Source organism: Corvus hawaiiensis, chromosome 13, assembly GCF_020740725.1.
Source record: "Corvus hawaiiensis isolate bCorHaw1 chromosome 13, bCorHaw1.pri.cur, whole genome shotgun sequence".
Classification (NCBI taxonomy): Eukaryota; Metazoa; Chordata; class Aves; order Passeriformes; family Corvidae; genus Corvus; species Corvus hawaiiensis.
Genome location: NC_063225.1, coordinates 9,744,994 through 9,765,843, shown reverse-complemented (window position 1 = coordinate 9,765,843; position 20,850 = coordinate 9,744,994). Strand labels below are relative to the sequence as shown.

The 20,850-nt window shown below is 44.3% G+C and overlaps 1 protein-coding gene across 2 annotated transcripts in view; it reads left to right on the top strand.

Annotated features, from left to right (window-relative positions):
- The window catches only part of ADAMTS17 (ADAM metallopeptidase with thrombospondin type 1 motif 17), a 158,170-nt gene extending 143,690 nt beyond the window's left edge, over window positions 1-14,480 (top strand). For both annotated transcript variants that reach the window (XM_048317949.1, XM_048317948.1), the window contains 2 exons: window positions 7,781-7,958; window positions 10,126-14,480. In XM_048317949.1, coding sequence (XP_048173906.1) covers window positions 7,781-7,958; window positions 10,126-10,277 — 330 coding nt within the window. In that variant the 3' untranslated portion in view covers window positions 10,278-14,480. The remainder of the gene's footprint in view (window positions 1-7,780; window positions 7,959-10,125) is intronic.
- The last annotated feature ends 6,370 nt before the right edge of the window (window positions 14,481-20,850 follow it).

Sequence of the window (20,850 nt, the reverse complement as noted above, 5' to 3'; positions counted from 1 at the left end):
GTAGGGGAAAAATCTGTTTCTGCCACTTCACATCTTGTATAACCACCTGGCACAGCTTTCACTGGATTCAGAAAGATTGTACACTCCAGGAACTGGAAAGCACGAGTAAGGACCAGCTTGGCAAAGTGTAATGTTAAACAGTACTCTTGTTGCCAAATAATGTCAATAGTGATAAAGCACATCTGAAAAATCACCTGTAGCCACCTGCCCTCCCTGAGCATCAAGAGTTGCCAACTCCTTTACAGCATTTGCTGAGCCTGTGAAATGCTGTCAATGGGTTCTCATCCTAGGAGAATATTAACAGTAGGGAGGAAAAAAAAAATCTAATTTTCTATAAGAAAAATACTGGCTTTGTGCCAGACATTGAGGTGCTTCTCACTGAAGATCAGCCGTCATTCATCACAGTGGGTGGTAACAAGGATTTGTAATTGCAAATTAATTGTTTTGGCAGGATTACAGTAGGTCTTATTCTCTGGGAGATAAACCTCCAACCTTGCAATACACCAAAAAACATGTTGGTTTTGGGGGTTTTTTGCCAAAAATACTCTACGATCTCCCAGTGCCAGGAAGGCATATTTTCCAAGCTCCAAATGATTGGGAACATCAACAAAATCCTCTGTGTGCCTCACTTTTAATGATTAATTCATATTGCATAATAAGAAGAGTAAATCAATGACAGCTGTGGTTTGAGAGGTGTATTCAAAGCTGTTATAAATAGAGAAGCAAAACTACCCTTTGTTCTAACATTCATTACAAATTCATGGCTTGACCCGACATCTGTTTATGATAAGCTATGGACAACTTGTTAATTCTTCATAAAGGTCAGAATTCATCTTCTTCTATCTTGGAGAAAATAACTTTTCTTATTGGATTGAGAAAAAACTCTGCAGGAGGGGTGGTAGCTTAAAACTGCAGTGGCACGTCAGAGCTGACATGAACAACTTCATGATTTATGGCTCCTCACATGCCTTCAGCACCACTGGAAGGTTGACCACAGGCCTCACTGATGCGCATCAGTTGTTCTCCAGAAGGTGACGGAGCTGGGTGGGACAGGAGAGCATCCAACGAGCTTTAGTTGTCAATTTCCCAGCTTCTGTGGTCCTAAACATGGCCAGGAGCCAGAGCATCTGTCCTAAACCTAAGTCCTGCCACACAGACTGCTCTGAATTGTGGTTCCCTGTGGTTTGTGGCTCTGGCACACGATCACTGATGCGCAAACCAGAGCCTTTCTTGCCAACAGCTAAATCTCAAAACACCCCTTGCTACAGGAGATGTGAAGAAATGGCCCATAATTGGTTTTACCAGCCAGGGACACTCTTGAATTTGAACAGGGTTGGTTCAGTAAGATGAATCCCACCCTCTTCCTTTTGATTGTCTGTCCCCACATCTGTGGAATGTCTTTAGCTGTGGGCAGAGGTATACATGTTGCATAATGGGACTAAAACAAGGTTGAGCCTGTACCTAGGCTTAGGCTAAGAGCCAGCCCCAGTGGATGCAGCTCTAGTTGGGAACTAGGCATGGAAAGGGAACAGATGTTGACTGCAATGCTGGCCATGTCATTCCCCTGGGCACTTTAGGCTCCAGAGGCCAAGTCCTGCTTTGTGCCTTTCAAACTGGTCCTTATTTGCACAACAAATTGCACAGCTCATCTCTGCTGGAGTTTCTGGGAACATCCACGGTACAGATTATTGTGAAGGTTCCGTAGTAAAGGAGAATGTGCTTCAAAAAGATCAGATTAATCAGTGTTTTGTTTGAAGTGGAGCATGCTCTGCCATAGTGTTATTGTCTCATATCCCAATACAGCCTCCAGTGATCCTGTTAACTGAAAGAGTAACTTCACTTTTTTGATATTTTTATTTAAAAGCCTGGTCCATTAAGTGCATTTTTTTGATGAAGAGTTAAAGACTTCCACCAAGACCAGTGGTTTGGAAATGAAATTACATTGTGACTATTTTACTCTTGTTTTTTAAAGTGAAGAAGAACAAAGAGTGAAAGACAAGCCTGTTCAAATATTGGCATTCATTTTCTCTGAGTTACTCTGAGATGTTACAGTGTGCAGGATTGTGTTTTTGAAAATATGGGGAGTAGTAGTTCACCATTTAAAGTCTGCAGTACCTATCTGAAGAGGATTTTCCCCTTGAATCCTTAAAGCACAGAATATGTTGCTTACAGGGACTGCTGTAATTTTGCAGTCTTTCCAATAATCTTTTGAGATTTGTAATGACTGCCAAGGCATTAAGGTGACAGTCTTGACAGAACAACTTTAAGGAGCAATTAGGACCAGTCTGACTGACTGTGCAAAGAGATGAAACAGTGTTAGTAAGCATCACACATGTCAGAGCTGAGTAGCTCCATGTCTAGAAAATGCTCAGGCAGGACTGAATGAGAGATGAGCAGCCTCTTGCTGAAAGTAAATAATCTCAAAGGAGTCCTTACTTCAATTGCTTTCTTTAATAAATTGCTTTGGGGGAGCATTGATCATTAATTGATGAATAACTAATAGTAACTAATAATGCATTCAGTGGGGCTTCAGTTCCCAGAGTAGTCTCTCAGGATAACATCTGGGGCAGGAGTCAGGGTGGGAATAGAGCTCATGTGAGCCCTGAGAGCTTGGCTCAGCAGGAGCAACACACAGTGCTGTAGGAGCAGGGGGGATTCTCCAGCATCCAGGCTGACCTGAGTTCTGTGATCCCATAGCTGTCCATTACTACTGAGGTTATTTAAAATTACCTTGATAATGCCTTTTGCATTAGGTGTTTTTCACCATCAGATCCTTGCAGTTTTCCTGTGGAGTAAGCTCTGGAACATTTCCACTTTCTGCCACAGATCCAAACACAGCACAAGTGCTACAGGTGACTTGCTAGAATATGGTCCCTTGTGGGCAGCACTGTATCACTTCATAGCTCTGCTTGAGCCTGTTCTTGAAATCCAGTTTGAAACCTCATGAGAAGTAAATTGTGCCTGATTGTAATATTGGATTAAATGGCATTTTCTCATCAGCATCCACCTTGGCTCCCCTGCACAAGTATTTAGGGGCACTGTCACGACCCAGAATATTCATGTGTTCAGCCTTTAATCTCTGAACTCAATGTGCACAATGGAACTTTTCAGAATAGCAAAGCCAAGCTTAATTATGCAATGATGTTAATTATCCAACATGCTGGATGTGCTGGTCAAGTCTTGTTCCTTGGGGTCGTGCAGTTTGAAAGTACAGCTGTAGGCAGTTTGCAAAAATTGCTTCTCTTTTCCTGCTAAGATACTGTCACATCAGCCACGAGCATTTGCTGCCATAATTTATTGTTTCTTCCCAGACTGGAGTCAGAAGGGTATGCATTTTTTTCTTCTTGGCTAAGTTAAACAAATCAGTCATTTCACAAAAGTTTCCAAATGAAAGATTGTTGTAAGCAAGACCAGATATGTTCTTTTACAGATCTCGGGTTCAAAAAGAAGGAAAAAAAAGAAAAGAAAATAACAAGGAAGCTTGAAAAACAGCTTACAGTTTGCTTTGGGCTAATTAGATCTTATCAGTGAAAAGACAGATATTTCTTTCTTTAGCATGATGCCATGGTGAAAGTTGACCTGGTGTTTATGAAAGCATATTGCATGCTGCTTTTCAGCTAGAACTGGGGTTTAAATTAGTTATCCTCATAAAAAGCCTGATGTGAAGGTGTGTGGAGCACTGGCTTTCAGAGCACACATGTGTGTGCTATTAAGGTCCCGGGAAGGGAGCAATTACAGGACCTTTGTCATTCATCTCAGATGCTGTGTTAGAATGTTTTTAATAGGAACTTGTCTTGCTTTCTTTCTGACTTTCATAGAGGCAAGAAATAAGACCCCCGAGGGGAAAAACACTCTACCCTAACGCCTTGAATACTTGAACTCTGAAGTCAGTAAAGCGTGACTCTATCTCTCAGTATTGGAGCTTTAGCCATGGTGTTATCCTTGGCTTCAGCAACTTCCAGCAAACTGGGGACAAACCAGTATCTTTATATATCAGATGAACTGCAGACTGATGAATAAAGAGAAACCCCATCTTGCCTACAGCTTAGTTATGACAGTCATCTAGAACTGTATCTCCCTCTGACAGATCAGCCCTCTCCATACTGGAGCGTGCTCAGGATTGGCTGGAGGGATGCTGTGACCTTCTGCTGGAAAAAGTCTGTTACCAAAAAGATTTACACCTATCCCTTGGAGCTTAGAAAAATGACATTTCTAAAGGTGTCCTGGGGTCTGAAATGTATCCCAGCCTCCCAGGAGCCCTCAGCAATGATCCATTATCGCATTCAGTCCCGAACCTGTCTCTGTGCTGGTAAATCTGTTCCTTTTCTGCCCCCATTAAGCCTCAACAGCGGGATTCTTTGGACTCCTTTATGTGTTCCTGAGCTGCCCAACAGCAGCCCTGCCCTGGCTTAATTCATTCTCATTCCCCTCTCTTTCTCTGGTGATCTTTTGTAGACCGGGAGTTGATGAAGGCCCTGACAGTTCTCAGCACTTTCTGTAAATTTGTTCTATTTTAATACCTGATATTCTCCTGAGGCATTTGCTTTCAAAGCAATTAGACATCTGTCAGCACCTTTGCTAGATTTCAAGCTTCCATATCAGTATCCTAAGGTGGAAATAGCATTCCAGTTGAAAAATCATAGCTTGCTCCTAAGGTTAGAGTTTTTCAGTGAGTAAATCTTCTTTAAGCTGATGAATGCAGCTGCTGCCTTGACAATTTGTGAGTTTATTTCCTTCTGGATATCCCCACTGACTTGCATGTTACTGCCAAAGAATGTGAATGGAGGCATTTTTGTCTTCCTTTTGCCTTCCTAAGCAGCGTTTGAACTGGGAGTTACAGGGGCTCTTATTAGGTTCTCTTTTTGTAGCTGTTCATTAACTCCCTCTATTTTACAGTACTGAGCAACCCTTTGATCTTTGCATGGGGGTGGATTTCCAGTTTACAGTGCCTGTATTGTCAGTTTAGGGCATTATGGTTAAACGCTGTGGATTTTGCATATGCGTTTTTGTGATAGTGACACCACTGGCGGTGCCTGGTGGAAGGGAAAATCCACTTCTTTGTTTGGCACCAGCATGTCTGCTCAACCCCTCGTCCCAGCCCCAGCTTCCCAGAGTAGGCAGATTGCTGGTGGGTCCTGTCTGGTGAACCCAGCCCTGAAAATTGTTCTGTGGATATGGTTCCTTGCTCCATAAACATTTGGGAACAGAGAGTCCATAGCAGTGCATTTAGCTGTCCAGAGAAGGAGAGAAGGTATTTATGGGAGTTTGCTGTTCAGTTGGAGTTTGATTTTTATACCTCTTTTAATGATGTCCTCTTTTCATAGTGCAGCATGAGTAACAATTCCCCCTTTGTATGTATTTTGTATCTATTCCTATTTCCTATTGAAATTCCTAGGAAAGAGACTATCCAAGTACTGAGTTGAAAATTTCATCTTAAAATAAGCCAGATGTCCAACCTTCCTTTAGCTGCCAAGCCCAAAAGAGTTCAAGAAAGATGTTAAAATCTGTCTTCCTGGCTGTGAAAAACTAATTGCATAGCATAGGTGATGATCCCAGTCTCCCAGGAGAAGGAATAAAACTGCTTCGGGCAAAAGCTCTGCTGCTATTTGTCTGAGGATTGGAGTTGGCAGTGTCTGTGGAAAAAAGTTTCATTGCTTGCCCTCTTTGCTGGTTAACAAATGCAGACAGGAGCACAGACAAAGGTAGGTGATTGTTTGTGTGTTGGTATCTGAAAACCTAATTCACCTTATGAGAAAAATGCTGTTTTCTTCCTTCTTTCCCTTTTTCTCCCCAGGTCCCCCGTTAAGAGCACAGGGAGTGCTTAAAATCCAGAGACAGAGGTTTCAGACTCAGAACGTTACAGTCATGTGAAGGAAGTCCGTGGCCTGAGTTATTTAATGCCTGTGTAATAACAGCTATTCTGTTTGTAAAATGGATGTAAAGTTCCCTTCCTCAAGCAAAGAGTTTGGGGGGGATTAAGATTAGTAAAGCACTGTGAAGACTAAAAGTGCCACTGAAATCCTGAGGATTAAAAGTTGCGTTTGACTGGTGAAGTGGAAGGGCCTAATTAGTTGCATTTATCAGGATAAAAATTGTTCACTTTAAATCCAGTGGCCATCACTGAGTCACTGAGGGCACTTGATGCTGGGAAGGAGCTGAGGGACACACTAAACTAATGAAATGCCCAGATCTCACAGCTTAAATTCAAATTGTGAAGGGGATTTAAATCAGGGACTTTAATTCCTGATTTTTGGAATAGCTCACTGTAGGGCAAGAGAAGGGTTCATTCAGCATAATCCTAAATGCCATAACCATTGCTGAGGTGTTATTTGACAGTGATCAAATTTTTATGTAAATTCAACACCTGGGAAAAAAAAAAAAAAAAAAGAGTGAAAATATCTGTCATAAACTGGTGTGTTGAACCTAAATTGAAATAAGAAGATTTGTAAAGGAAAAAAACCAAACAACAGGGGTTTCTTGTAATACTTCCAGACCAAAATGACCATGGATTTGTGGTACTCACCCCTATGGATGTAGAGGTGTGCATCCACGTGTTCTGCCCTTGGATCTTGGTCTCACAAGCATCCACACCACACACACATGGTTTGTACCTGGACTTCAGTTCAACCTCAGTGGTGCCCATCTTCTGAGCCTCTCCAGTGTTTGGCATCTCTCTTCTGAGAATTACCTCTCTGAGGTGGTGGTGTTTTTCACGGAGAAAGCTCCGATGCCCTGACTTTGCTCAGAAACAGCAGAGGACAGAAAACATGACCTTTTCTTACATTATTCTATTGATACTTCTGTGCTTTCCCTCACCTCCTCCTCTCCCCCATCATTTGCTTGTGTGTGGCTTTATCAGAAACAGGAATCTTACCCAAGTCTTGCAACCCATTGTTTCTTTATGTTAAATACAAGGTTCTTTTATTGACTCCAGCTGCTGCACCTCCCTGTGCTCACTGTGTTTGCTTTATTAAAGTTGAACAGCGTGCAAGTAGGACATTGTAAATCACAAGTGACTGGGCCAGGGGAAGAGGGAGGGAGAGGGAGGGACTCTGATTGTATGACAACAAAGAGAGCATATGAACAGGCTGGGCCTCCTGGCTAATAGCAGCCAAAACTCTTGAGTACAATTTGCAATTGCTCCCAGGAGGACAGGCAAGTGCCAGACAGTTAGCAGGGACAGATGGGAGTGAATACTGGAATACCCGATGTGTTCTCCTGTCTAGAACAGAGCTTCTCAGAGGTCTGGGCACGCAGGAGCTGCCAGCCTCTGCTGTAATCCTGGTATTTATCTTATGTCAGTGCCTGGCTGTGGTCATCCTGTCTGTGGAGGAAGCCTTGTTAGACCACGTCTTGGAGAGGGCTTTTAATCCAAGTACTGCTGAGTCCCTCACGGAGAGGGAGATGGAAGCTGCTGGTCCATGATTAAGCATTACACATTTTTCAGCTTTGCCTCTTCATGACTGAAGGTGGGGGGAATTGCATTTTGCCTGCTTGAACCCCATGGGCATCCAGAGGGGACAGTCAGAGTAGGTGAACTCAGGGCGGAAAGACAACAGGTTCCTTCTCTGTGCCAGGAGAGTTCCTCTGCTCACAGCACTCCCTGAAGGTGCAAAACCATCGTGGACAGCACAGCAGCCACACGGAGGGTCCCTGGCTGCCACGATGACCCTGCTGTTGAGCCCTCAGCACCACAGTGGCTGCACACTCTGCTCTGGCAGTGATTTTTGCTGTGCATGTGACATGGAAACCTCTGTGCTCAGTGTGTTCTCTCCTGCAGTGCTCCTCGACGTGCGGCAAGGGGCTGCAGTCACGCGTGGTGCAGTGCATGCACAAAGTGACCGGGCGCCATGGCAGCGAGTGCCCAGCCCTGGCCAAGCCGGCGGCCTACAGGCAGTGCCACCAGGAGGTCTGCAACGACAAGATCAACGTCAACACCATCACCTCTCCCAGGCTCGGTGAGTCAGGGGCCTGGGGGGAAGGTGCCACCTGCCCAGGGTGCCCAGTGTGATAAAAGTGGGGCTGCAGAGACTCTGCAGAGCCAGAAATAGGGAGAGGCTCAGCCAGCTTCCAGACTAAAGGTCTGGTGTGGGTAGGTCCTGTCTAACCCCTGCCTCAGGCTGTGCCTAAGTGGAGCGAGTGCTCGGCAGAGGATGGAGCTGAGAGAGCAACAGGAGCACAGAAATGATAGGTGATTGATTGGATTGATTTGATTGATTGATTGATTGACTGACTGATCACAGAGGTGGGGGAGCTAGCAGGTGCTTCTTTCTCCATCACAAACCCTTCCACACCCTGCCTGTGCTGCAGTGAGTGTAAAGTATGATCATTTATTCATTGTGCCCCAAGAAAAGTACATGACCTTGACAGGTGGTTTGATGGATTGATTTGCCCAGGGGGCAAGAGAGCATCCAGCCTCTTCCTGTAAACCCTGTGATTTTCTGTCACTGTCCTCCTCCTCACCCTCCCTGCATTCCCTGTGTCTCTGGCTGAGATGGGAATATGGTGATAACCATCTGTTTCCTGAAACACCTTAACACTGTATTTGCGACATGCCACTAGTTAAGAATGCCTCTGTTAATACAAATTTGTAGGGATCTCATAATTTTCCTCATTGTATTTCCTTGGTTTGTAAGGGGATAAAAATATAAATATACTAAAAATGTATTTTTCCAAACTTCAGCCCTGTGTGCTCAGCCACAACTCCAAGAAGCTAAATTTAATCAGCTACAGTGACACAGCCTCATGGGTACCTCCTGTCCCATTCTGGTACAAGAGGCTGGATTGTAAACAAGAAGAGGTTACCAGAAAGAGCAGCCTCCTCCTTCACAGCTGAGCTGATCTTCTAGGCTAAGAAACCTCTAACACACATGAAAACACAGAGCTGCTAAATAACAGAAAAAGATTTTCTAATAGCACTGTCCAGTATTAAATAACATTTAAACTAGGACTGAACTTGAAGCTTCTGAACTGAAATTTGTTCCCCAAAAGTTCACCAGATGTTTTAAAGAGAAAATGGGGACTTTCATTCTTGCAAATGCACTCATGCTGGGGTGCTTCTAACCTCTTGTGTAAAGACCATACAAGAGTACTTCCCAGGTATTTTAGCACTAAGAACATAGTGAAAGGAAAACATTTCATTTGAGAAGTAAGCCCTTGATACACTGATGAGACAAGAAATCCATTCTAATTCACATTTTAGGACAAGCAATAAAATGCTCACATGTTTAGAAGACTGAGGAGGCTCAAATCCCTGCTGAAAGTAATCTGCAAGTAATTTGGGCTGCTTTTGTTTCTAAACCAGGCTTGGAATCACCAGGGCTAGAAACAGTGATGTTTGATATTAGCAGAAAGACATATCATTGAGTGTTTTGCTCTTCTTGCTTATAAACAATTCTAATTGGATTATCTTTAACAGAATTTTCTATTTTCTGCAATGGAAGCATCAGGGAAAAAAAAAAAAAAAACAGAAAAAAATTCCAGTAGTCTACAGGACCCATGTGGCCTTGTCCCCTGCTTCAGAATGGTTTTTTTTGTCCTGGATAACATTTGCAGAAGTATCTAAGTGTGGAGGTCACCTCACCTGACTTTTACGTCTGTGTCCAGTGTCTCTCAGTGAAGACACATTCAGAGGGGTTTATTCTGTCACTTCTTTCCTGTCTTCCTTCACAACCTGAGAGGGACATTGGACCTCTAAAATATTAGTTCTAGCCTTATTTGTGGCTCAGTTTCTATTATGTGAACTCTCCCATCTCAGATTCATAAGGTCTGTCTCAGGTGTTCTTGCCAGATGTGTGATTTATTCATCTCCATCCCATTGACTGCAGCATGGAGTTCATGGCCTTAAATCTGGGCTGAATCTTTGGATGTTTTGTTCATCCGGGCCTGTTTGCCTCTGAGACAAAATAGGTGCAACATGAGGAGGTTTGCAGTCCCCATTCATGTTCAGGGGAGGAAGGAAGCACTTCCAAGAGCCTGATATTTTGGTGGAGAGAACATCACCTGCTCTCCAGTGCCGGCAGCAAGGGTGGCCCTCCCTCCCCTCAGGTGCAGGGATTTTGGTCACACCCGCAGTGCTGTTCTCTGGCTAATCTGGTAGTTTCTCCTTTCTTGTCTCCTCCCAAGCTGCCCTCACGTACAAGTGCACGGGGGACCAGTGGACAGTGTACTGCAGGGTGATCCGCGAGAAGGACCTGTGCCAGGACATGCGGTGGTACCAGCGCTGCTGCCAGACTTGCAGAGACTTTTATGCAAACAAGATGCAGCAGAAGAGTTAATGAACCTGTGCCACTCCTCAGAGTCTTCCAGCTGTTTGTGTGTAAATCACGGACTAGTAGGTCTGAGTACTGGAACTTCATGAGTTGCTACAGTGTGGTGGATCCCAAAGCATACCTAATGAGACTTGAAACTAATTCTACAGACTGGATACCAAAGTCATCCACTCATCCACCTTAAAAACACACAGAAAGGGTCATCTCAAGGAGCCAATAATTTCTGAGTATTTTGACATCCTCACATTTTTCATTAATGCTTTTTACTTTAATATATTAAATCACCAGCCACTGGATGGCTTGCTACCATTGAAGAAAAGGACAAGAGTTGCAAAGTGATTACATTGGATAAGGATATGGGTACCTCCATGGAGGAAGGCCTCTGGCAAAATAATTCAGCAAAGGTAGAGACATTACTTAATCTTTTAATCTTGGCTTTTATCTGTTGTTTTCAATTCCCAGCAGTTATCTCATGGCAGAGTGGGCTTGGAGGGACACGAATAAATGAAAGGCTTAGTTTAAAAAGAGGATTTTCTGTAAAAGCTTGTGAAAATTGATAGCAGAGGATCCTACAGAATTTCCTACAGAAAACTCAGTATAATTATATCCAACATTCCAAGTCATATTTTTAGAGCCACTAATAGGGAGTGATTTTACTTCTCATTTTAAAAAACAATCCTCTCTTTTCCCCAGAATAACAGGTTTTCTTTTATGAAACCTAATTTTTCTCTGAGCTTAATGAAAGCTTATTAACAGCCGTAGATAGTTACTTTTAAACAAGAATGATTTACATGAGATGGGAGGAGCCAGAAATCCCTTCATCCAGTAGAGCTCACTGAGGGATTGCTTGGCCTAAGCTCTCCAATTTTTAGAAGTCAATCAGATAATGAGAGTGTTGGTTCTTATAAGAGGACTGTGAAACTGGATAGGGTTGGAACAGAAACTGAATTTGGAACAGTCTTTATGAAAAGGATGTAGTGGGGAGCAGAACAGGTGTTTCCTATCTCTGGGCTCTTTTATACAGCTGAGGTTATGTAGCCTTTGGAGAAGCCAGAAGTAGTCAGGGATACAAGACATTCAAAGTATAACCTGGAGCTTGTGGAAGCCAAAGGGCTCAGACTTCCATTGCTTTCAGGAGGGGTTGGGAATTCACTCGCTGTATTTGAATGCTCCCTGTCTCACTTTTGTGGTGCTATCAGGTTTGGTGCTATCAGATTTGCTGCTGTAAGAGCACTTACAGGTGCTGCACACACAATACTCTCTGCCATGTCTGTGCACTTTAAACCAGACTCTTCTCTGTGATGTGAGACTTGAAACAGGGGCTCTGCCCAGGGCAGGGCTTGTCCCCTCCATTGTCACACACATCAGTGTCTCCCTATCACATCTTGCTCCAACAAGTATCATTTCCCTTGCCAAGGCCCAAGGCCATGGTTGAGTTTCAGCCCACTCCTTGTGACAGAACAGAGCTCTTTGGATAATCGCAGCTTTGTACTCGCTCTAGGACTGTGTGTGACTGTTTGACTCCTTGGACCTAAGCACAGAACCAAGCCCAGCTACTCCCCCAGCCCCTGGGCCAGGCTGGATTGCAGCTCACACCAGGCCCCAGGTTGTCTTTGTTGCTGTTGTCTCTTTTTGTCAATGCAAGGATGGATAAAGACTCTTAGTACCTAACATGTCTTTAAAGCAATTTTTGCTTATTACCATTCTTTCTATATCCAGTACCTCACTGGAATAACCTATTAGCATTTTATTAAGGGCTGAATTTTTCAAGCACAGGGAGATTATGTTCATCAACAGATTAATCCTGTGTGGGCTTCACATTTACATCTGTACTTGTTAGTGCAAATGAGTGTGTGTGCACTAGGGCTGGCCTGCTGCACAAGGGCACATTTGCACACCATTTTTTCTCAAGTGCCTGTCTCAAACAGATCTGCTTTCCAATGCCTCAGATGATTTTCTCTATCAGAGAAATGATTCCAGCTTGGTTTTTGTTATACTGGATTTTTTTTTTTTTGGCAATTTATAATCAGGATCAGACCTCCTTTTTCTGTTATTCCCACCCTCTCACCCAGCGCAGAGGTTGTGTAAGTGCTTAGCAAGTGATCAATGGAAAATTGCTGGCAGTGGTGACAGGGAAGATTTAGGCAAGACCAGGTGATACTCAATTAGGCAAACCAACAGATAGAAGAACTGCTAATGAGAAAGTTCCAAGAGATCTGACAGAGCCCAGAGGACCTGGTTTATATTAGTAATTCATAGTGGTGTTTTCCCTTTTGCCTGTGACACTGGGACTGTCCTTGCTGCCTCCCTGCCCCCACAGCCACCCCTGGGTCCCCCACACTCGGTTTGGAATTTGCTGTTTTTCTTCTCATGGGCAACATTTTCTCTGTTACCTTGGCAGAATTGTGTGAATTATCGTTGCTGGGAATCAAAGGTGCTTCTCCACAGCAGGGAACATTTTCTTTCTGGTGCTGATCTGTGACCCTCTCTAGGCAAAAGGTAGGACATAGGAGAGGAAGGATTTTAGGTTTTGTGTTTTTTAGTAGTAATTCCCTACTGGCCACTGTCCAGAACAGGGTACTAGGCTGATTAGACCTGTGGCCTGACCCAATCTGCTGGGTTCTGCACCCAAAGGACACTTGGGTCCAAGTTCTGGGTCCTACATATGGAAACAGGAATTTACAAGGATTTTTTTCAACTGCCTGAGCACTGAGAAAAACCACCTCTCTTGCTCTCACAGATTACCATGCATCAACCTTTTATTTTTTTATAATTAAACCCGCCAACATTAATTCAAAACTGATGCACGACACAGCTCCATTTTATTCAGCTCTCTTACTTCACATGGTGACAACCTTCCCATCTTACAATGGCCAGAAAAATAATTATAACAAAAGAAATTTAATTCTCTTCAATATTCCTGCACTTCTGGTTTTTATCACTTTATAGGAGCTTTACGATGAAGTCACAGCTATGCTCTGCCCTCAAGTTACCACATTCTGGTGAAAAGAAAAGCTGTTTGTTTCAGTATATCTATGACAATACATTTCTTAGTTGTTCATAAGAGATTGATGCTCTTTTGATGGCAGTGGTGGTATTTCCATTTTGTAAACAATACTCTGTACTAAAGTACTGTACATTTCTAGTTGCACAATTGTGTTATTGAGTGTAGATTCTCACTATCTCATGTATGGTGCTATTTTTTGTCGATGGAAAAGAATCTTAGCAGTCGATTATTGCTTGATATTTTATTGTAATACAGGGATATATTCTCCATGGCAATAATATCATTTAAGTTTTCTCATTACAGAGTGAAATGTATATATTTTTCCATTAGCTAATTTGCATATGTACTGTATCCATGGTAATTTTCTTCTTGGTGCTGGTTATAAATAGAAAAAGATAAAAACAGTCAAACTGAATGGAACCAGTTGTAAATGAAAGCCAAAAAAAAGAAAAAAAAAAGAAAAATTGGGTCATTCCATTTTGAACAAATTGAATATGTTGAATAATAAATTTATTTTTTCCATAACAACTTTAATAAGGTTTCTGAACTTGAAACAAAAATACAAAGCATGAACCCAACAGCATGAAAATTAAGAGAGAGGAGTGAAGTTGTAAGTGGTACATTATGCATCTGTGTAATACTGGACTGAGACTGGGATTTGGTTAAATACAAGCCAACTGTTTAATTGCTGTGGTCGGTGTAAAAGGTCATTTGGAAGCAAAATTCTGGCACTTCAGACTTCTCCGTGTGCTAACAAACCAAGGAATGATGGGTCTTGTCCTGGTCAGGTTGCAAAATAAAGCACAGGGATGTTAAAACCTGAATAATGCCTTGCCAGGTCTGTGGTCAGTGACACAACAGTAGAATATTCCTGTCCGGGAAAAGTGCACCAGGTTCTGTTTGGGATATCTCTGTGTGTGCCTGGGCAGGCTGTGAGGAGGGGGAAGCTTCTGCCTGGGGAGAGAGACATTCTGAGAGTGCTTTTGGGGAAGCTTGTTCTTGCTGTGCCGGAGCTGGGAGGGAGCAGCAGCTCGATGTGTGTTCAATGGCAGCAGCCCCATGGGCACCCCCTGACAATGAACAGTGCTGAGCATGTGGAAATTTATATTGGAGCAAAATTATCCCATCCAATGGGAAGGTATCTGCATAACCTAGCTGCACTCTCCCCTGGTGTGAAATAAACAGAATTACTTCAGTGCCAAGTGTTTTGGATGTCTTTGTTGTAGGCACTAGCCAGAATCTTTGTACTGTTTAGCTCCCCCCAGCATGGTGAAGGTTTGTTTTGCAGTCAGCTGCACACAGATACACCTGTAGGATCGTCTCCCATCCTGTCTTACAAAGATGCCATCATCTGTATCCCACTCTACCTCAGTTCTTGTTAGAAGGACACTTCCTGGAGATCTTTCTAAAGCAGCCTTAAAAACTCAGGAATATGGTGGGGTGGTGGACTTGGCAGTGCTGGGTTGGACTTGATGATCTTAAAGGTCTTTTCCAACCCAAACGATTCTATGATTTTATAACAAACCAAAGTAGAGCTGGGAGTGAGAGCCCTCCTCCCAAAATGATCTCCAGAAATGGAGTTTATACTTTAATAACAGAGCTCATTTACTGATCTTACACCGGATTCGTGGCACAACACTGATGGGCTTCCTGGTTTTCAGAGGCAGCCTTGGGAGATACCAGCGCGGCTGCCACCCTTCACAGGACCATTCACAGCAGCAAAACTGCAGAAACTCCATCCAAGTGGTGCTGTACATTAACACATCATTGTGTTTGTGCCTTGCCTGGAGTCAACATCTGATTGCAATTGTTGACCTGTTTGAACAATAAAATGTAGCTCTAAGCCTGGGGAAGCCAAAGGGCTTTGCACTAAGCTGGGATATGGCAATGGGTGGGAGGGGTGTAAGGAATGCTGTCATACATTTGGCTTGAAATGTTCCTGGTATGTGCCAATATCTCTCCTATAAATCCAGTGGGATTATATACTTAGTTTGCCTATTTTGCATGTAACCGTTTGCTGGTTTCCTCTTATTCCTAATCCCCAGTTCTACCCAAGCCATTGCCCTTCCCTGTGAGCTCAGTTGGGTTTTTTTATTTAAGACACTTCAGCCAAGGTCACTAAAGGCAGGTGGCCATATGGCTCTGGTGCTCTGGCACAAAAGGATCAGGAGGAAAGTAGAATCTCTCCTCCCTTCCTTGGATGTCACTTCTGCCTCCACCAACTCCACCTGCTCCCTTCACTCTCCTGTGTCCATGGCAGCCTCAGCTGTCTCTTGCAGCAAGCTGGCAGCACCCTGCTTGCTCTGGAAGGAAATTTCGTTCCAAAATATGGAACACTTTATCCCCACATCAGCCCCATGCTCACCAAGTACCACTGCTGGAGGACTCTTTGGTAGAGTAAAAACCAAATGTTCCTTTGGGCTTTGCCCAACACCATGTGGAGCATTTCCATGGGGAAAGGAGTATTTTCTTCTTGCTGAAGAGTGTCAGTGCAGACACTAGTGTGCTGTGGAGTTCAGGCAGAGAAGATCTGTGCCAGATGTGCTCCTTTTCCATGCACTCACACTTCTGATGGTGTCAGGAAGAATGGAATGGGATGCTGCTCTCCATGTGCCCTGGAATGGAAGGAAATGCTCATTTTTCACCAGGAGAGCACTGGTAGCTCCCCAGTCTGCAGGGCTGGGTCCACCACCCCACAAACCATCACCTGCTGAAGGATCACTGACAGCTTTCTGTGAGGTCACTGCACACTACACCATCACTGGAGCCTTCCGGAGTGAAAGTACTCAGACTGCTGAGGGATTGATAAAAAAGGGGAATCCTCTAGAAGTCTTCCATGTTGCACCAAGATCAGTGCAGCCTGTCCGGCAAAATCAGATGAGCCATTCTTGGGTTGGACTTTTTAAATTTTCTTGGAAAAGACATTATTGGAACATTTTTCAGCTTCCATTTATTTCCCCAGCTCTGTACTTTTCCCCTTGATTTTGTCTCTGATGACAAAACGACCCAACCAGACTGCAGCTTTGTTTGGCACCAAACTTCCCTCCTGAGATGATCACACAAGAAGTCTTTTATCATTTTGGGAGCTCTGAGCCAGAGCTGCTTGTGGTGGAAGTGGCTGGGGCTGTAACCCCAGGCTGTGGTGGGATGAGAGTCAAGTTTGGGCTGTCAGCAAGGGGACCTGCAGCAATTCCCTGCCAGGACACAGCAGAACTCCTGAGCCTTCTTCCTCCAGTGCTACTCTCATTAAGAAAAAGGTATGAAATCCACATCTAGATTGAATTTAAAAATTAGGTGGTGTTTAAAATATAAATCCTGTCCAGAATTGTGGTCTGATTCCTTAGAAAAACACTATAAATTGAACCTCCCCTGCTCCCCATTAATCAATAACAACATTCGGTTTTCTCACAGAGCTGGTGCCACCTGTGCTGCTGCATTGGCTTCAGCACTGTCAGCTCTGTTTCATGCCCAGGTTTTGTCAAGGAAGGAGGGCCTTGCTGGAATACTGGAATTCTGCTCTCCTCAGGCATCATCACCCTGAAGCTGCCGGCTGCTCTCGCTCGTGGCTTCTTCCCCCTGTCATTTCACATCACTGGCCAGCAGTGCTTTGAGGAGGGGACAGTGACACTGAGCCCAAGAAATGCTGTCAGTCACATTTCCCAGAGGGTAAGGAAGATTCCATCTCTTTTTTTTTTTTTTTTTCCTAACCATGTTTTGCTGAAGAAACAATTTTAAAGGGGAAAAAGAAAAACCACATTATTGTGTAAGCAAAATGGAAAACAACTTTCTGTGGGTTCCCAGGTATTCATGTGCCATTCTCCCTGCAACAACAACTCTGCTTGTGGCTGCCTGAGTGTTCAGCATGGGTGGTTTTGCAGCAGCTGTGTGCACAGTACCTTCCATCACAACCCCTGTTCCCTGGCTGTCCCCATGGCTCCGTTTATTTGTGTGCAAGGCAACTGAAAGGTTATCGAGGCTTCCCATCAGCTGTACAAACTCACAGCAGCATCAGCTCTGTGTGTGTCCCTTTCTGAGAGTTACAGTTTGGGGGTAATGGGCTCTTGGGCAGCTCCTAGGAAAGATCTGGTCTTTCTGATGTGTCTCTCCAGAGGACTTGCTGCCTGTGCTTATGCCACAAACTATGGGGGATCTATAGCCATATGTGTAAGAAAGAAAAAGCTTATTTACTTGTTTTCAGCCTCCTTGTAGAAGGGTTCTAAAAGCAGAAGTATCCTTCACTATGGAAAAAAAAGATAAAATTGACAAAAACACCCTCATATTTGTCAAAATTTTTGTAGATGTTTTTCAGGGTATCACTAAGTCTTGCCAGGCACCTCCCTTTCCTCCCCTGCCTTCCCCAAATGCTTCCATTTTTGGCTAAAAAATCCCAAGTTTGGGATTTTTGGACCAACAATGTCAGCCAAAACCGATGCTCTCTTCTCTAATTTTTCCACTTAATTTTTCAACTATCTTCTGGCAAAGCAGAAACACTGTTTTGATGGAAAGTTTTTCAACCAGCTCTGCTCATTAATTTCTGCCAGCAGTCACAGAACAGTGCATCTTGCAGGAGAGGAGAGTGTCCGAAGGGCCCAGCGTGAGGCAGGAATAAGTACACTCCTCTCCCAGCTCTGTGCCCCAACCAGCTCCCTGCTCCTAATGAGAGACATCTTTCTAGAGAGGTTTCCAGCCTAAATCTCTCTTGGCAAGTCAGCTCAGTAATTCAGGTACTTTGCCAGGTTAGAGGAAGATGTGGGTGGGCATAGAAGGATCCCCTCTGAGCAAAGGACTGCAGGACTCAGAGGAGCCACGTTGTCCATCTCTTATCTGCTTGGACTAATTTTGTACTCCTCCAGGCAAGCACCAGTTGGCAGGGAAGGATGGGGAGGTGGGGTTGGTCCAGCTCCCTTTCAAGGCAGGTTTCAGTGTGCTTTAATGGTGATGTTCAGATACACCAGCAGCTGAGCCAGGCACAGCCATGAGGTGCCTCTGTGTAACCCCGAGATCTCCAGGGACAAGATCCTAAAGTGGCTGCTGGGCTGAAATGACACCAGTACATCCCTGCTGTGTGTCTGTTATCCATCTGTCCATGAAGGAAGGTTTTTTTTACACTGAGCTCAAGGGAAGCCCAGCTCCTCTCATTTTTGTGTTCCTGTGATGACAGAAACCTGGGAGGCAAGGAAGAAAGATGTTCTTACAGAGCAGCCAAATTTCAGTGTTTGGTCTCTGCACCCAAAGGCACATCTGCCCATTGGCTACATGGACAGTCCTCCTCAGGGAAAAGCTATCCCTCAGAAGTCCCTGACATTTGCAAAGCTCTCTGAGATCTTTCGGTGAAAGACCTTTTAGATGTGCAAAAGTTTATGGCCCTTCTTCGACTGTTGCTGATTTTAGAGGGTTAAGTTAGGAACAGGAAGTACAGTGACTAACGGAAAGCCATTAATATTAAATTCTACCCTTTGCCAGATTGTCTTGTGTTATCTTTGCTCTTTCGTGAAATATTTTCCAGTTTTCTTCGCAGGGCATTCTTTACAGGGGCAGCAGCTAAGGAGCTGTAACTTGGCACATCTCCACCTGCTTTTCTGTAGCAGTGTGCATTTGTGCTTTGGGATTTGAAGAATTTCCTTTGCCTCTAGAATTGATATGCAAACAGTCAGCTGTACAGACATCAATCTGTCCAGTAGACTTGCCATGTGACCTAAGGAATAATACAGGTGGTCAGCACCATGCTGGTGACTCCTGAATTTCTGGAGCAAGCAGAATCATTTTCCTGCGTCAAGAAGACGGGAGGTCCTGTATACACCCTCGAGTAATCTGCTGTGCTTGACTGATCACAAAACACCCACCAAGATTTCCCTAACAAAATCCTTCCTTTCTGCCAAGGAAAGCAAAGGTTTGCAGGAAATGAGAGACATGACCTTGCCACCTCACAAACAGCTTGGGGGTCTCTAGATGCTCATCTCAGCAGAGGGATGCTCGTGCCAGAGCAAACGTAGAGCCCTGTGTGGTCAGTGCACAGCTCTTCCAGCATCCCTTTCTTCACCTTCCTTTATCAACTCTGTTGTGATAAAAACAGAAATGGGCAAACTTTAGTTTTCTCCTGCCTGTTTGCTGTGTTGCTGTAAGTCCCACTGTGTCCAGGTGCTGCTGGGTGAGCAGGTGTGGAATGAGAGATGTTAAAACTGGGAGAAATGAGTGTTGATAGGTGCATAACCCAGCTCAAACCACTTCCCCCACTTGTGATTTCATCACAGCCAAAAGCTGTGCTTGAGCTGCTGGGCACCCTGTGGGAACCTAAAGCCTAAGGGAATTTTTAAAGGAGAAAGAAATGGCTCCAGAGAGCCCCATAACTCTAAGCAAGTTTTTCTCTAGGACAGTCACCATTTCTGTTAAAAATAAGTCTTTCATTTCCCATTGATACTTCTCAAGCTGCAAGGAGAGCCATTCTCCTGCTCCTGGAGGCTCTAGCTGCAGACACAGTCTTGGAAGGGAAGCTTGCTCTCATGGCTACAGCAAAGGAATGGGAAGCATGAGATCTGGCATGAAGTCCTGCTCCCATTGAAGCCAGTGGGATGTTTGCCATTGGCTTCAGGGGAAGCCAAGATTTCAGTCTGCAGCCAGATTTGCTGGTGTGCTGTGTGATCCTGAGAGCAGGACCAGAGAGGGTTCTTGGTTTCCTGGTAAAGCTCTTGCTGCCTCGGCTCCTCTGCTGGGTTCTCACTTCACACTGGCCACTGTTTGCTTTGGTGCTTTCAAATCTTAGACCTCTTTCAAATCCTTGATTAAGAGACTGGTGCATGGTTTGTGCCTGTTGTCCCATGGCTGGAGCTCTTGGATATCCTCACCAGCAAAACCATCCTCTCCATTGGGAATTATGGACAGTGCTAGAGAGGGGCATAAGGCAATTAAAGCAACAGGACAGGCTGGGATAAGAGACTTAGATGAAGTAACGCATATGGGATTTGCTGCAGGTAAATAACTGTGCCTTTTTCTCCAGGCAGCGACTTGAATCAGCTGTAGAATTAACTCTGAGTGGTTCAAGAGAGCCTGGAGAGGTTGTAAAGATAGTCCAAGATGGGCTTCCCTACTTCACACCTTCACACCAATATGGACTGTTGGGAAGCTTGATAGCCTCAGCAGCCTTTTTCCTCATCTCCCTCCTTCAATGTTAGGTGGGAGCCAAACTGTGTTAGTGATGAGCTGCAGTGCAGGTACTCATGAGCCTGTTAGTAAACCTTTCCCAAATTGCACTGTTCTCCAGTTCCCCAGCCAACCCAAAGGTGCTGTGCTGCTGTAGTGGCATAGGTGTTAACCAGTGCATTATATAGAGCTTCACAATGTTTGCACACCCAACCACATCTGGGCAGGGTTGGTGCTCTCCTCTCAAAAGCAGCTGAAGGAAGTGATCACACAGTTGATCAAGATTGTACCAAGCAGCCCCAGTTTGGCCTGTATAGGTCCAAGCTGTTTTTATTTGAGTGGACACATGGTGGAGCCTCTGTATGCCAAGGAAAAGAAACATTGCAAATAATTCTTGCTCTTTATTTCTATTTCTCCCTGATCAGGACGGCTCTT